General features: G+C 38.3%; 2 protein-coding genes across 5 annotated transcripts in view; both read left to right on the top strand.

The window, feature by feature from the left end:
- Positions 1 to 201: 201 nt before the first annotated feature.
- On the top strand, positions 202 to 15,483 carry LOC308665825 (oxidative stress-responsive serine-rich protein 1-like). Of its 4 annotated transcripts, none has more exons than XM_081324083.1 (7): positions 202 to 318; positions 6,580 to 6,700; positions 7,980 to 8,078; positions 8,594 to 9,214; positions 11,071 to 11,163; positions 12,654 to 12,698; positions 12,876 to 15,483. In XM_081324083.1, exons 2-7 carry the CDS (start codon positions 6,624 to 6,626, stop codon positions 12,949 to 12,951), a joined length of 1,011 nt encoding a protein of 336 aa, XP_081180209.1. In that variant the 5' UTR covers positions 202 to 318; positions 6,580 to 6,623; the 3' UTR covers positions 12,952 to 15,483. The 4 variants fall into 4 exon arrangements, with proteins under 4 accessions (XP_081180209.1, XP_081180210.1, XP_081180211.1 ...); XM_081324084.1 differs by having other exon boundaries at positions 15,251 to 15,483; XM_081324085.1 differs by lacking the exon at positions 11,071 to 11,163.
- Positions 15,196 to 17,372, top strand: part of GDAP1L1 (ganglioside induced differentiation associated protein 1 like 1) — a 46,130-nt gene continuing 43,953 nt past the window's right edge. The window contains exon 1 of the mRNA XM_081324087.1: positions 15,196 to 15,325. Coding sequence (XP_081180213.1) covers positions 15,278 to 15,325 — 48 coding nt within the window. The 5' untranslated portion in view covers positions 15,196 to 15,277. The remainder of the gene's footprint in view (positions 15,326 to 17,372) is intronic.

Genomic DNA, 17,372 nt, shown 5'->3' on the forward strand with positions numbered 1-17,372 from the left:
AAGAAGACGGCGGAAAAGAAAATTTCACACATTCCTTTTCTTTCACGCGAATACCCCAGTCTCCCCTCAAACATATGAGCGGAAAGAAACGAGTGACCCGGATCTGGAAGCACCTCACCGAGTCAGAATTCCCCATGGAGACCGTTTGGTACTAGTGCGCATGCGTTCTCTTGTAGGGTTTCGCGCGGAAAACAGGAGTGGATGAAAATGTGAGCACTCGTGGTCCTTCAACGCATGCGCGCTGCACCGTCACTTCCTGTTGTTTCTATGTTCGCTTCCGGCAGTAGCTGGTTTGACTGATTGGGTCCGCTTTGTCGGGTAAGTTGGCCCTTATTTTCTTACCTTTCGTTCATTCTGAGGGAGAAGAATGGAGAGGTGTTTTTTTTATTTCTATTCGGATAAATTGATTTGCCTTCTATTTTAGTGATGTCTTAGTCTCTCCCGCTTTCCCCTTCAAGACAGATAACATTTCGAAGAGGCGAAAGTAAAGGGCTGGGCCTCTTCTTCTTCAGCTACGTCATTTCTACTAGTTTGTGCGCTGACGGATTTCTTATTTAATACGTTGCCAGAATTCTGGGTCGTCCGAAGCCACGGAAACATTCCCTTCTCGACGGAAGTTTCATGGCGCCTTAAAGGCGAACATTTGGGTTTGTTAGGAGACACATTTTCGCCCCTATCTTCCATAGTGACTCAACATTAAAAACCTTGGTCACGTTACACATGCAGAATTTCCTAACCCCCAAATTATTCTGGAAGTCAAATATTAATTAGACTGTATAACGTTAGTGGGGTTTTTTTAAAATAAATGCATTTATTTACATTTTCGAACTACCCTTCCTATGAATATATAAATTATACTATATATTTTCGCAACACACACACACGCACACACGGAGTGTTACCCCAAAATTATTTTCCTTATAATTTTGTTTGCAGATATTCAATAAGATTTATTTTTGATTCTTTAAAATAAGGTTTTTCTATTGCTTAGAGCATTCATATAATATTTGGCGTTGTTGAATTGATAATTCAGTTTAATCCTTTTCAGAGGATCCTTAGTCTCATCAGACTTACTTTTTAGTTGTGTATATCACTGTAATTCTAAAGAAATATTTCAAACAGCAAAAATAGTATAATACTAAAAGTAGTGTAGTATAAAACACCTATAGTGGTGTCAGTCATCATTCTTCCAAATTGTATGGACTGATTGCTTGATTTCTGAATTAAGTGTGAACAGTATTTGTGAATTTACATCTGTAGTTTTATATAAGATAATTTACTAGTATTTTATATTAATAGTCACATACAGTGCCTATACATATCTATATAGTATAGATATTTTTTTGCAAAGAAGTTTTAAAATTAGAATAATTTGGTTAGAGGGATTAAACTGTAATGATAGAAATCTTACTGATTTTCTGTAGTAACCGTACCATTACTTTATTTTTAACTACATAATGAATATACACCTTGTATACTTGTATTCTTGTATACAGATTGTTGGGGGCAGTTAAGCTGACTTTGTAATAATGCCGCTTGGGGTGTGTGTGAAAGCCCTAATAAGCAGGCATATACATAGAATGAAGGCTACTGCTAAGCTTGTAAGCCGCCCTGAGTCTTCGGAGAAGGGCGGGATATAAATGGAATTAAAATAAATAAAATAAAATAAACTACTAAATAAATAAATTATAGGTATATGTAGCCTTATCAGTTCAGCAGATTTTTATATGCTCCTTTAAAAGAATATTCCAAAAGTGCTGTTATTTGTATGGGTGGATTTCACTATGCTTTGTCAAAGCCTCAGTCAAATGAATTTTATTCTGTCCCACCTATGATGTAGATATAGACAGCTTCAGTTTACTATGAATCTCCAATCTGTTGTTCAGAACTACTCTTACCTTAGGAAATATCCGTCCTATGTGTATAGTATGATATTTCAGTTTTAGTTGATAGGTATCCATCCACACAGAGAAATATTAACTAAAACACAGTTGTGATCATGCACTTAATCTAAAAAGTTCTAATAATCAGTTTGAATAAGAGAAGTCTCTTGGATAGAGTTTACCTTAGTTCCATTTAGACTGGATTACAGAATGTTATTTGGGAAGCTTCTTTTAATAGAATTTGGAGGCTTCAATTGATTCCAAATATAACCATTGGGATATTGGCAGGAAGTAAGATAAATTGTTAATGTAATACCTACCTTACATTATTTGCACTGGTTAACCAGCTGTTTTTCAAAATCAGTGAAAGACTATTGGTAAATTTAGATTTGTTTTGGGGGAAAAATCGGTGTTTTTTTCAGTGTTTGATATTTGTCTTTACCAAACTTCTGCAACTGTTTATATATTTATATATTTAAAAGATTTTTATGCCCATCTTAAAACACATTTGTATGACAGTCTTAAAACAAATCTGGGCAGCTGTAATAGGAGATAAGAGGGGGAGTAGCAGCACCCTGTGATCAGACAAAAGATATCTCATCCCACAGAAGGAATGAGGGCAGAAACAGTATCTCATAAGGATTCTTCCCAGTTCTTTGGAAAGTAAACACAAGGAAGGGAAGATGTGCTTTAAGGGGTGTAAGATTATATTACAGTAATCTTGCAATAAAGATAACGTTAGTATTTATACTTTTACTTTGTTGTTTGAACTACTTCTAAGGATTGATAGTGGTTCACAATAACAATAAAACCCAAAACTATTACAAATATAAAAAGTCAAACCCCAGTGCCTTTGTTGTTTCCTTAGGAAGCCCTACACCCAATTCCAGACATCCTTTTGAATAATCAAAGGCAGAGAGTTCCATGAAGTAGGGATGGCCATAAAAAGGTAATGGTTCCAAAGTCCCACTAAAAGGGAAGGTTTCAGGGAAAGGAGCTGGAGCATGTGTACCTTGTCCAATCTGGTAGGATGGACATATACTCTCGGGTAGAGGCAGTCACATAAATAACCCAGTCCTGTGGCATATATAGAGTTATATAGGTGACACCACAACCTTGAATTGCAACTAGAAGGAAACTGGGAACCATTGCAGCTTTTGCAATACAAGTAGAAACATCCAATACTGTGGGTGCAGCTGCATTCTAAACAATTTGTAGCTTCCAAATGATCTTCAAGGGCAGCCCCATGTAAAGTGTATTGCGGTAATCCAGATGGAAAGAGACTAATAACCTCCCTTTCCAGGAAAGAGCACATTTGGCACACAAGACGAATCTGTGCAAAGGCCCGCCTAGCCGTGACTGCCACTTGCTTATTAAACAGGAGCCATGAATGCAAGGGGATCCTCAAGTTCTGTGCCCACTTAGTCTAGGGAAGCACAACTCTATCCAGAATCAAAGATGACAGATCATGAGATGATCACGGGGGCAAAACCCCAAAGCTGCACAGTCTAGCCAGGGTCAAATTAAAGTCAGTTCCCCATCCAGATCGTCCCAGTCTCAAAGCACTGGGTCAACAGTGCAAAAGCATCAAGCGCCTACCTAGGGGTTGAGATACGTAACTGGATATCATCAACCTACCAATGATACCACCCCATGCTGTCAAATGATCTTACCCAACATATTCAGGCAAGATATTTTTGTCTGAGGCATCCCAAGTGTAGGAGCCTCATGCTCAACCTACCCCCCATACTAAACACTGACTAAAACTAACCACAGAGAAAAGAGGAGAACCACTGCAAAATAGTGCTTCCTACTTCCAGTTCCTGAAGCAGGTTTAGAAGGAAACCACAGTCAATAATACCGCTGCTGAGAGATTCAGGAGAGTCGGGACAGTTGCATCAGCCCCATCCCAAGCTTCCAAACATCAGCAAGAATGATCAATGCCATCTCCACATTGTACCCCAGCCTGAACTTAGACGATCCAGATGTTCTGCTTTATCCACAGTCCTCTGAAGCTGAGTGCCAACTTCCCTCTCAGCCTTTCCCATAAAATAAGTTTCTAATTGGACAAAACGTCTCTAACATATTGCCTCCAAGGATGATGTGTTTAGAAGGGGGTGCTCTATTGCCACTTTCAAAATGGCAGTCCCACTCCCTCCCACAAAGAGATTAACTGCCTCTTTGATCATATTCCACCATGACCGTAACCACCCTGGAGGTGTATGTATCCAGAACACAGCTGACCAAGCTTACATCCACAAGGACCTTGTTGACTTCCTAAGGGTCATCTGGCTCAAACTCCTCCCAGATAACAGGACTCAGATGTGTTTCAGTCATTTTTCAAAGGATTTGCCCAGCCAGAGTTCAACTCAGTAAAGTTGAATGACTGATAAGAATCTGAGAATATTCCTCACAAGAGGTCCTGCAAGATCTCCCCCAGCTCCTTACCTAGGAGGTACCTTTTCACTTGAAACAGAGCTGCTAAGAGGTTATCTGTAGATGCAATAAGGACAGAGAAATAAGCATACTTTGCTGCCTTGTAGCCATAAGATAGGTCCTAATATAGGCTGTTATATATGCTCTGTCAACTTCATTCTTTGTCTTCCTCCAGCAGATATCTCTTGTGTCCCTTCATTCCTATAGCTGCTCAGTAAACCATGGTGCTCTACAAAAAAATTCAAGCACAGTTTATTCACACAGGTGCAATTCAGCTTAACATCCCTGTCACATGCTCATTCCAAACAGCAGCAAGGACATTTGTCAGACTAAATGTCAGAGCTTTGGGGAAAACCTCAAGGTCCCTCTAGCTCCATGAGGCACCTGAGTGTGTTTGGGGGGTAATACTAGGTTCCGACTCCTTGCAGGATGGGACAGCTGCACTGAATTTTAGGCTCAAAAGGACCTAAATGGACTGTTGGCAAGGGACTGACGTTAGCATTGCCCAAATCCCCATCATGACACCACTTCCCCAAAGCAAACACTAGATCCATTGTTTTGCCTCCTGGATGAGTCAAACTATAAATGAGTTGGGCCAAGGCTGCCATGGTTGGGCCATGAACCCCTGTGCTACTTCAGTGCTCAAGCCTTGAGATGGCAAGCCGAAGTCCCCCAGAACCATAAGCCTGGGGCTACCAACCCAGATGCAGATTCCAGGAGCACGGGCAGGCATACCACAATGCTGCAGGGAGGAAGGTAAATGAGCAGCAATTCCTAAAGGTAAAGGTAAAGGTTCCCCCGCACATGCATGCTAGTCGTTTCCGACTCTAGGGGCCGGTGCTCATCTCCGTTTCAAAGCCAAAGAGCCAGCGCTTGTCCGAGGACGTCTCCGTGGTCATGTGGCCGGCATGACTAGACGCCAAAGGCGCACGGAACGCTGTTACCTTCCCACCGCAGTGGTCCCTATTTTTCTACTTGCATTTTTACGTGCTTTCGAACTGCTAGGTTGGCAGAAGCTGGGACGAGTAACAGGCGCTCACTCTGCTATACGGCACTCGGGATTCGACCCGCCAAACTGCCGACCTTCAGATCGACAAGCTCAGCGTCCTAACCCACTGAGCCACCTACTGATGTCTATATCCAATCTAATAAAGAGTGTCTCGCATCTAGTGTGGTCCGGCCTTATATGCCCCTCATGTTGTGTGAATTTCTTTGAATTCCCAACTACCATGGCTATTATTTTTATTCTGCTATTTTTTGAGCTGCCCTATAAAGACAGTCTAAAAGACATTTCTGTGTAAATTGATATATAAAATAGTAATCAGTATTAATAGAGCTATACAGTAGTATATGTTAATGAATTTCATTAAGAAATTTATGTTTTCATTGTGGCATTCAAGTTTTATGTCTTATTTCCTAATAATAATTTAGTATTTTTTTCTTCCAAAGATTCAAATCTTTCTGATTGGTGACAGATATCATATTTTCAGTCATTTACAATTTTTCAGTCTCATTCCATGTTAAACAAATGGCTTAATACAGAGGTCCCCAACCTTTTGGGCACCAGGGCGATGCCATGGATAAAGGTTTTTCCGCAGACCAGAGGGGGTGTGGTTTTAAATACTGCCTGCATCCTGAGGATAGAGCTTTGCTTGTTTGTGCGGCCCGCTTTCTGGCATGGTGTGGACCAGTGCCAGTCCAGGGACTGGTGGTTGGGGACCGCTGGCTTAATACTTTGTCTTAACATGCAAAAGATAATTTATTCAGTAAATACATATTTAAACAATGTTGTTTAGAAAATACTTATATTATAAAAAAGCTTCCAAGTAATGCAAAAAGCATGTTCTTTGATAACATGGGTATCAGTTAAGATTGATCATATTTTTTTTCAAACAGCTAGGCACTTGAACTTGAAAGGTGCCTTGAAAGTCAGTCTACATTGGAGTCTGTGTAGTATGTAGTTCTGTTAAACGCATATCATTCTTATAGGCTTATTGCAGTTTCTTTCTCTACATGAGAGACAGTTTGGTGCAGTGGTTAAGCATCTGAGAGGCATGAGTTGTAGACCCACTTTAGGCATGAAGCCAGGTAGATGATCTTTGGCCAGTTATTTTCTCTCAGCTTTAGAAAGGAGGTGATGGCAACCACTTCTGAAAAACCTGTAGGGATTTGTTCAGGCAGTTTCCAAAAATCTAACATGATTGAACAAAAGGGAAAAAATATCTACATAAAATCAATATCAGTTTGTTTTTCTTGTTAGCATTCGTTATATGGCAGGCAGAAGAGCATTCTAACAAGCAACAGATGGAATCGGAAGCTAAAGAAGGAGATGAAGAGAGCCTGCAAACAGCTTTCAAAAAGTTGAGAGTGGATCCAACTGGGTAGGTAACAATTGCTTAAATTTTTTTATGGCCTTGGTGCTTTTAGTGGTGTATTGTTTTCTTTTTGCAAGCTTAAAATTGGAAGTGAAGAAAGTTTTCAAGCTCATCATTCATATTTGTCTTACTCTAAAGTTTGTAGAAAATGCTCTGTCTAGTGTGGATATTGGGAGATTTCATTCCCTAACTTTGACTTCAACTAATAAAATATATGTAAGATATGCATGAATCACTTAATTGTTTCAGGATCTTATATTTGTTTTTACACAAACTGACCAGTTGCATCATCCTTTCAGAGATATTTCCTTACCAGGTTCCTTAATGCTTTCAAGAATGACCGAACTTCTAGTCCAGTACTTCCTTCACTGGAAAAACTGGGATACATTCAGAGATGTATCTGCCTTAAAAAGAGCCCATGTTGAACTATACAACACAGTCAAACATCAGCACAGGAAATATTTTATGGCACTTTGTAGTCCTCAGCTTACAACCACAACTGACCCAAAATTTCTGTTGCTAAGCAAGACATTGAGTTTTGCTCCATTTTATGACCTTTTTGCCATTGTTAAGTAAATCATTACAGTTATTAGGTTAATAACACAGTTATTAAGTAAATCTGGCTTCCCCTTTGACTTTTATTGTCAGAAGATTTTAAAAAGTGATCACGTGACAAAGGACACTGCAACTATCATAAATATGAATCAATTGCCAAGCATCCAAATTTTGATCATATGACCGGGCCTTTACAATGGTCAGAAGTGTGAAAAACAGTCATAAGTCACTTTTTTCAGTGTCGTCGTAACTGGTCACTAAACAAATTGATGTAAGTTGAGGACTACCTGTCTGTCATAAAGAGTTTTATGATAATGTTTATGTCATAAAATGTTCTATAAAAGCACTTGTTCCAGATAGTTAGGCTTACATGATTTATTCACGGTTCTAGTACTAATCAGTCGTAGTACTGGTTGTTCGCTTTACTGAGCCATGAGTCTTATCCATAGTTCCCTATTGACATTCTGAGGAAGCCAAGTTTGTAAATGACAATCACATCATCACAATGTGCTTGGTAAACAATGAATGAGTTGCCAAGTACCTAGATCACAATCATGTGACCGCATTGGTGCTGAGATGACTAGAACTGTGAAGATTGGTCATAACCACTGTTCATTCCATGAATGGACATGAATGGTCACTGACCAAATGATTCTGAGTCAAGGACTACCTGTACTCTCTTCCATTTTACAGAATAGCATTCTAATATGTTGTCTGTTCCTTAAACCAGAACTTCTGTTAGTGAAGGAACAGGATTGCGATCTCCAGGCAGAGTAACTATCGACGGAGGCTGGCATCAAATTGTCTGTTCAAGAGAGATTTGGCACAGGTAAGGAAAATTATCTGCTCTTATATTTGACTACTCTTTATTTGAAATTTCCTTTTAAGTGTCAATACCTGGCTAATATAAATGTGCAAAAATTAGGGTGAAGCTTATTGTGCAGTGATCTGTTTGCATTTTGTTTCTACCTTGCCTGGTTGGGAATTTATCTGGAAATAGCGGGAAGAAATGCAATGGCTTATTTTAACTACATCCAATGTTCATAATTATATTTCTTACTGATTACATATAGTTGCAACCCTTAAAATTCCAATTTGATCTTTTTCATGGATAAAAATCACAAGGCACATGACATGAAATTACTTCATGGAATTAGAGCAAATGACTTAGTACGGAATGCCTGTGTTGGAATATATACTGCTCAAAAAAATAAAGGGAACACAAGATAAGACATCCTACTATTAAATACAGTACAGTGTTGTTTAAGTGTTCCCTTTATTTTTTTAACCAGTATATTTTGTTCTAGAATTAGTTCTGCTAACGTCACTGCTTTCTGTTAACAGAGGTGCACGGAAATCCTTGAAAGGGACAACCAGACCACAACGACGCAGGCGTTCCAAATCTCCTGTTCTTCATCCCCAAAAGTTTACATATTGCAGCATAAAAGCATCTTCTGTAAATAACCAACTGAAACACAAAAGTCAGATTGATGCTCCAAAAAATAAAATTGGTCCAGATCCTAGAGTTTCAGAAGAGCTGTACCTAAATGGAAAGAGGTGCCCACTTTTAGACAGCAGCAACTGCAGAAAAAGCAGAGCAGGACATCAGAAAACGTGTACTGGTGAGCAGCCTTCAAGGAATTTAGGAAGGAAATGTCATACTTTTTCTTTGACCTTTGAAACCAGCCTGGATCCTAGCCAGCCTTCAGATTTCCAGTCTCTCTCCAAGATGAGTTATGAGAAGCAGTGCCCGTACATGGACAAAGAGTGGCAAGCAATAGAAACATATTCCTTTTCTGGTTTGCGGAGCGTCTTATCAGAGTGTGAAAAGGCAGTTCTGGAAGTGCGTTCACAGTCCTTACCGAATCGATCAGCTTCTAGTACAGGTTCGTCTGGCTCTGCCCGGTCTTGTTCGGAGCAAGCTCGAGTCTTCGTGGATGATGTGACTATTGAGGATCTTTCTGGGTATATGGAATATTACTTATATATTCCCAAGAAAATGTCTCACATGGCAGAGATGATGTACACTTGAGATGAGAATCATGGGTTTTAAATTCAGTGGCGGTAGTGAATATTTCCTCAGTGCTGTAGATGGAAATGTGTCCATTGTCAATGCTGCGTGTTTGATCAAATGTTTATTTGCACCATATAATGTAGTTTTTTAAATAAAGTTTAAAAAGCGATATCATATGTTTAAAAGTGCGTTGCATTAAATAGGAGATTTAAGAAAGTACCTGGATAAAAAACATTTTCTCTTGATACAATCTAAATTTCAGTTTCCTAAAAACTTCAAACAAGGTTTGTCTTTAAATACGAGTTTTCCCAAAATGCAGCAAATTCTGTAGATTTCAAATTAAGTTTACCAAGCTAGGTAAAAAAAAAAATCGGATCTATTGATAAATTTGCAATAAATTGGCAAGGATTTTCTCTGTTTTTTTAATAACTATTAGTTTTCTCACTCTAAAATGAAAGCTTGGGCTGAACAGGAGCGGATGTTTTTGTGACAGAATATCACTTCTATTAATGAAAAGAAATTTATAGCTCAGGAGATCATGCAGATATCGTAACTTACCCTGTTAGTATAAGACTTTGGTTAACATTATGCTAAGTCAAAATGCTGTTTGTTGTGATGAGCATGTCTTTTGCAACCATCTCCAAATGGTTGGATTTCTTATGAAGAAAACAAAAATAGATCCAACAAGCCTAAAAGCTATTCAGTCTTGCCCTAGTAAAATAACTCAGATGAGTGAAAAGTTAAAATAGTTTTGTGCAGTTCCTTGTATAACAGGGGTGTCAAACTCGCAACGTCATGTGACGTGATGTGACATATCTTGACTTTTTTTCCATTGCCGGCAATGGGGTGGGTGCGATTTCAGCATGACCCATACAGCCCGCGGGCTGGCAGTTTGACACCCTTGTTGTATAGGATTGAACATGAGTCTGCAATCTTAAAGGAACAGGTAACAGGTTTAGCATAATTAATATTGCCTCCTAAATAAATTTGCTGATCTAATTTTCCTTAATATCTCAGCTTCTAGCAAAAGTTATATATCTCTAAATTGGCTTTACTCAGATTAATATTTCATTGCTAAATACAAGCATATTTTTTCTTCTTGAACATCCTACAATGAGCTGCTTATGTAATTCTGGGTTTTCTTTTTTTAATAAGCCATAGTGGTTAAGTGGAAGTATCACACTAAGCCACCAATATATGGAATAATGCACAATGTGAACCCATCTTTTTAATAAGCTGGTCTTGTCCTTGTTTGCATAATACACGCAGATTAGTGATAACTGCTCTCAGTTGCTAGGGTGATCTCCCCCAGTACATGATCTTGGATGACTTCATCAGTCATCTGATAGCCATATTTATAGTCTTTGGTGGCACCAAGGAGGCTGGAAACTCCCTTTCTGCTTCACTTCCTACATTTTTTTGTTCCCAACTGCAAGAAGAAAAGTTATGGCACTATAGGATTGAGACCACCATGACCAGGTTTGGATAGGTTGGGCTGTTTCCCATGGTTTTCCTCTTTTTCAGTACCAAGATCCATGTGGTCACACGGATCCTAAAGGATTATTTAAACTGTTCAGAAGGAGGACTGTTTTCATAACACCTTTCTAGGACTCAGTTAGGGCTGGTGGAATAGTCAATTAACATTTTAAATTCACAGGACATTGGTAAAGTTACTTCACCAAAGGAATTAGTTTAGCCCTGAATAGATTGGGTCATTGGGGCTAAATCCAGCTTGCTAGGATTATAGCTGTGTCAGTTAACCTAGTTTTATGACTTCACATGACATGCTTTTCCTATCTACAAACAGTTTAAGATGGCATGTGAAAAGGTCCATTGACTGCCTCTTGAGCACTACTGGAATGATCGTCCTTGAAGACGAATGCTTTCAAAATGTTTACAGGTAGTTCTTGACTTGCAAGCAGTCACTTGGCAACCATTCAAAGTTATGATGGACCTCCCCAGAGCTACTTACGATGTTTCTAAATTCTAATGGCTGTCGCCACAGTCGTATGATCGTATTTGGGGCACCTAGCAACCAGTCCACATTTAGAACTCTTTACGGCATGTCACAGTCACACAAGTGCAATTTTTGGTATTTTTTGCTGGAAACTTCCATGACTACAACATTCATTTAATGACCACAGCATGCACTTAACTCGCACCACAAAAAAGTCAAAATCTGGTGTGGTCACATGACCCACTGAACAACTGCCACAGCTTAGAACTGTAATTCCAGGTCCAATTATTCTATGTCTAGGATTACCTGTAATACAGTTGCATATGCCACACAGATGGAGCTTACTTTCTCACTAAATTCCTGTGAGTCTTGATCTCTTCATTTAGGTTGGGGCTTTTCAAAAGAAACTGTTAATATTAATTTACAAGTAAGCAATTTATATTCTGTATGTTGCACAATCTTCAATTGAGGTCAAGGAAGCACTATAAATTATAGCTCTTTTGAATAAGCTTGTCTTGATCTTATTTGCATAACATAGGCAAATTTGTTTTCTGTGTTTAGTATGCATTTAAATTAACATTTGAATTAAATAACATATTTGGAATTAAAATGTGTGCTAGCTATGGATTTCGTAGTTAATTTGTCCTAGTTGCTGAAAGTGTTAGATGAGCCATAAGCCAGGAAGACAAAGCAAAAAGACTTCCAATGTACAACATCTATTTTTATTCTGCAGAACTTCGAAGAAAATTTATTTATTTTTATTTTAATTCCATTTATATCCCGCCCTTCTCCGAAGACTCAGGGCGGCTTACAAGCTTAGCAGTAGCCTTCATTCTATGTATATGCCTGCTTATTAGGGCTTTCACACACCCCCAAGCGGCATTATTACAAAATCATTTGAATAAGCAAAGCTTTGCATCCCATGGAATTTTAAAAAAAACCAAGTAAAAGGTTTAAGAAATATGAGCTTTCCTTGCAGCATAAGGATAAATCCATTAATATATTATGGCAATATTGCAAAATAGGCTAACTCATTTTGTTTTCCCCCATCCCCCCCCCACCCATCTGAAGCAAAATGTCTTTAAAAATTGTCCCCTGAAACAAATGGAACTGTTTGAGTATAGTAGCTTGCTTCAATTAAACCTTTGAATAGAAGAATTTCCCTGCTGATTATGCCCTTGCAAATTAATGAGAGGATTGGTTCTATTCCCCATACATAAATACATGTGATTATGAAAATTTAACCCATTGTATGCATACCAGAAGTAGCTATTTTATGCTGTAATTGTTAAATGATATATGTCCCATTTACTATATGTCAATATTAGAAATATTGGGTAGTCCATTTATCTTAAATATATATACATACAAATATGCCTTAATTTTTGTATAAAGAATGCAATTAATGTTTCTGATTTACTTTTGATTAACAGATTCTCATCATATTTGAACATCTGCATTGTAGGAAGACTATACAGGTATAATGGAATAGGTGTATTGCTAGGAGAACAAATTCAAATTTGAAACCATGATAACCATATGTACTTAGTGAGTTTGAAAATGAGTATATGATTTCTGCTTTGCTGTTTAAAAGATGATAATACTCAAATGGAGTTTTTGAAGCATATAATGTTTTAGATTTATTTTTTCCCCAGTCCTAGGGCTAAAGGGCAAGAAAAGTCAGCATCAGAGTCAAGAATACAATGGAGCAGGGAACTTCCTTTTGGATAGTTAAATCCTTCTCAATGCTGATTTAACAATTACTGGAATTGTGGAGTAAAGGATATTGGCAACACACAAAATGATTGTTTAAAACCAAATACTTTACGGAATGTTCAATAAATGGACCATTAGATGGAGCTTTGAGGATTTATTTTTTGATGCTAGCAAATAATTTATCCAGAAATGCAACTGGTATTTTCAAAAGGTCAATGTCCAAAAGTCTGTCAGATAATGAAATGATTCCAATATTCCTATAGAGGAGGAAGATTAAACCTTATACTCAGATTTTTTTTAATGTTATATATACCATTAATGCATGGCAGAAATGTTTCAGAGCAGAAGCTTGTGTTTGAAAAAAAGCTGAAAATAGTATTGAAAATAGTATAGAAAGTTGGAATCTAATTTTTTGTGAGAGCCAGTTTGATCTAATTGTTGTGATGCTGGAGTAGGAGAATCTGGGTTCTAGTGCTGCCATGGCAAGAAAGCAGTGGCAAACCACTTCTGAAAATATTGCCAAGAAAACTGGATGAATTTGTCCATGTACTCACCAAGAACCCAGATTGACAAAAAAGGCACACAAACACAAATATGCCTTGTAGAATGCCAAATTAGGTGGTTTGAAATTGCAGAGATTTGAAAAAGAAAAAAAAAGATCAAGAAAGAGAAAAGATAGAGGTGCAAGAAAAGTAAAAGTAAGAAAATGGAATAAAAAATCACAAACTAAGTAAAACATTAATCACAGAAATTATTTCTGATGACAGCTGCAATGTTTTCAAACTCATATCCTTTTTAACTTCATACAGTAAAATAATTGTTTCGAAACTTAATACCGGTAGTTCATATCAGTCTAGAAATATTTAACTCAAACATTTAACCTTTTTCTCAATTTTGAAACCAATTTTTTTTATCAGATCTTTCAAAACGTCAAACAACTGCATAAGCTTTACAGAGATAGCTCCTAAATGTTAGATTCCAAACAAATTTGGGAGAAGTGGTAAACTCCATTATTACTATAATTGTATGAGGTACTTTATCTATAAAACTCAGGTTGGCATTCCATTTTACCTTTTCAAGAACTTATAAAGCAAAGATGCTAAATGATATGACATGTCTCAGAAGTTATCCAACTAGTATCATTGCCAAACCAGAATTTGAACCTAGATATTTTTGGAGTTATTCTGGTCATGCAAATATTCTTCATGATTTGTTATGGAGCTTCGTGGGTTCACAGGATTTCATATTAGCCACTGCACATCTGATTCCATAATGTGTTTTTTTCTTGTTTGCTTGTCACATTTTCTTAATATTTATTTATTTATTAAATTTGTATACCGCCCTTCTCCCGAAGGACTCAGGGCGGTGAACAGGGCAATACATATCAAAAACAAGATACAAAAATTAAAAACGATTAAACAAGATGCCCACGAATAAGTTAAAACACATTAAAAGTAGGTTAAAACACATTAATAAAACCCAACCCCATCCCATCAGGCCAGGCCAGCTTGTATAGAAAACAAGGTCAAGCGAAATAAATTTCTGCTTTCTCTTTTAGCCAGCACTCCTTGAATTAGATTTATTGGAGAGCTTGAAGTTGAGGAGAGCAAAAAAGGATTATTTTGGACCTTTAAAACAGTGCAGAACTGATGCAAGCAAGAATTGGGGGGAAAAATAAAATAGCACATACCTAGAAAACCTCTATATCTATTTCTACTAATTTTGCATAGGTCATTATAATTTTAGTCTAATGTTCTTTCAAATTACATCTCATTGATTTAAAAAAGGCACCATTAAATGTTTATTATTATTTCTCATGCTAGAAGATATTCACACTCAAGAGCTGCAGATACGTTAAGACAAACATATCCTTAAACCTGCAGAAGACAAAACAGAATATGTCCAGACCTGAGGAGCATTTGAAATAGCCTAGGCTATACCCATCCATAGTGCTCAATACTGACTCCCAAAGGCTGATGGGGTTCTTCAATGTTATTGTTGTTCTTAGTACTATTAGTTAAAGTAATACTTACTATTTTCCTATAATAAATGGTCAATGAACAATCTGAAACTTCATGAAGCAGTTGATGAGCCTAAGAGTTTGGGGATTACTGGGATAAGCAATCCTTGCACGTCCTTATTCTGTGCAGTGGTGTATATCCTTATGGAAAACCCCTCGACCTTTATAACCATGTAGCTACTGTATTTTTTGCCATTTTACTAAAGCCACAAAACGTGCTGTGAGTAGCAAGACTTTAACAATGTTTCTTTGTTATGGTGTTTTAATCTCAGATTGTACCCTGTCTCTCTGCAGGAATTCAAAATAGGATTGTCCTATTTCATGCTCATGAACAAGGCTGCATATCTGGAAGAGAAGATTTTCATTATGGTAGATACTGCATGAGAAAGTTTAGCCTCAAAAATTCTGATTTAATTTGGAGTTCCTTGTAACTGCCATCTGGAAATGTCACTTTTCTTTTACAGTCACGCAACACTCCCTGGCTAGTTTCACTCTGTGAAATCATCATAATAAACCATCATGACTGATTCCTCACAGTAATTTGTACTTGTGCATAGGAGCCAATACACTGAGCAGAAAGTTGTGTCTTGTTCCCTATTAACAATTTGTCATTCTGAAACAAGTGGAGGTATAACATAATGAGGAAGGCTAGAACTTGCTAGAGGTATGGACTTCAATTTCCAGAATTCCCCAGCCAGCTAATTCTGGGAATTAGCCTATATATTTGAAGGGCATCAAGATTTGAGAATAATAACCTTGCCCCCAAAGTTTACTGGGGGAATAAAATGTGCACGGGGGGGAAGGTGGGCATGGTGCCTTGAGTTCTTGAAAGAATTGCAGAATATAAAATTTGGCAGTCTGTGTGCTCAGGAGTTACCACCTTAAAGACCAGAAAAGAACAGGAATGTCAAATTTACCATCTGATAAACATAGATGTTGTATGATACCTTGACTAATGTCCCTCTTAACTTTTATGGATGCTTATTCCTCCTACTGCAGAAGAATTCAGTGGATTAGTTTCTGGTATCCTTGGACCTGAGAATATGAAGACCTTAGTACAGGGGTGTCAAACTCAATTTCATTGAGGGCCACATCAGCATTGTGGTTGCCCTTGGGGGGCTGGGTGGGTATGGCCAGGGTGGGCGTGGCCTACTGGGTGGGCGTGGCTGGAGTGCGTATGGCCTGGGTGGGCATGGCCAGCTCTACATCATTGGCATCAAGGGTGCCTATGGGGGCCTGGGCAGGAGTGGGACAGATCTGGGGATCTCTGGCAGAAGGAGGGTCTCTGGGCCAGGGCCAAGGCAGCGGGGACCGTTCCCTCACTGTTTCCAGGATGGCTTCGGGGGCCACATGAAACCACTTCACAGGCCGGATCTGGCCCCTGGGCCATGTGTTTGACATGTCTGCCTTAGTAGGTGATCGATGAAGAAAAAGGCAAGAACAGCAAAAATAAATAGCAGAGTAAAGGAACTCGGTATGGATCCTGAAATAAGAAATATCTTCAGTGGGTAGCCAACTACACTGATCAGGACAGCAATGAATTACCCCATTAAAGGCTTATGTCTTTTTATGATATTTTGAGTACATTCACATTTGACTTATCTTGTTCAGTTGGATTGAGAATTTAGCTATCAAGTCAGATTTTCTAGTCTCTCGCTCATATTTTCTTTTGCTTCAAGAAGACTGACCTCAGCAGCACAGGGTTGCCAACTCTAGAAAGCAGCCATTCTGACAATAGGGTAAAGTAGAGCAAAGACTTAGGCTGACCAGTTGTTGATTCAAAGCTTTCTACTTGCATGTATATGCTGGCTGAGAAATTCTGGGAATTGAAGTCCACAAGTCATAAAAGAGCCAAGTTTGAAGACCCCTGCTCTATGGGGTTTATGATAACTCACCAGGGCCAACTCGCCATAGCCAAATTTCTGTGGCCAATTTGCTGTGGAATGACTCGCTGCAAGCCAACTTGGCATGGCCAATTCACAGGACAACTTGCCACGGGACAAGAATTATACTAATATTGAAGAAATAGTGGAATACAATCATTAAAGAAAAGATGCCAAAGGAAGGACAAAATGAAATGTGAATGACAAAAATTAAAACATTTTTAAAATCATTTTAAACAATTGAATTGTTGAATTATCCTGCAGAGAGTTGTCCCGTGACAAGTTGACTGTGGCGAGTTGTCCCATTCCATTCCCTAGGAGCCATATAATTCCCCATTGTAATTTTGGTTTATGGCCAATAGATGGATGGCAAACAATTCCTGAGGAGTAATGCCAAGTTAGACAATTGTTATTTTAAGAAAAATATAACCTAGCCCGAGTCCCCTTCTCTCTTGACTACTGCAGTGTGCTTTACATTGGGCTGCCTTTGCTAAGTATCTGGAAGCTTCAGTTGGTTCCAAATGCGGCAGCCT

Source organism: Vipera berus (genome assembly GCF_964194415.1).
Source record: "Vipera berus genome assembly, chromosome: 3".
NCBI lineage: Eukaryota > Metazoa > Chordata > Lepidosauria > Squamata > Viperidae > Vipera > Vipera berus.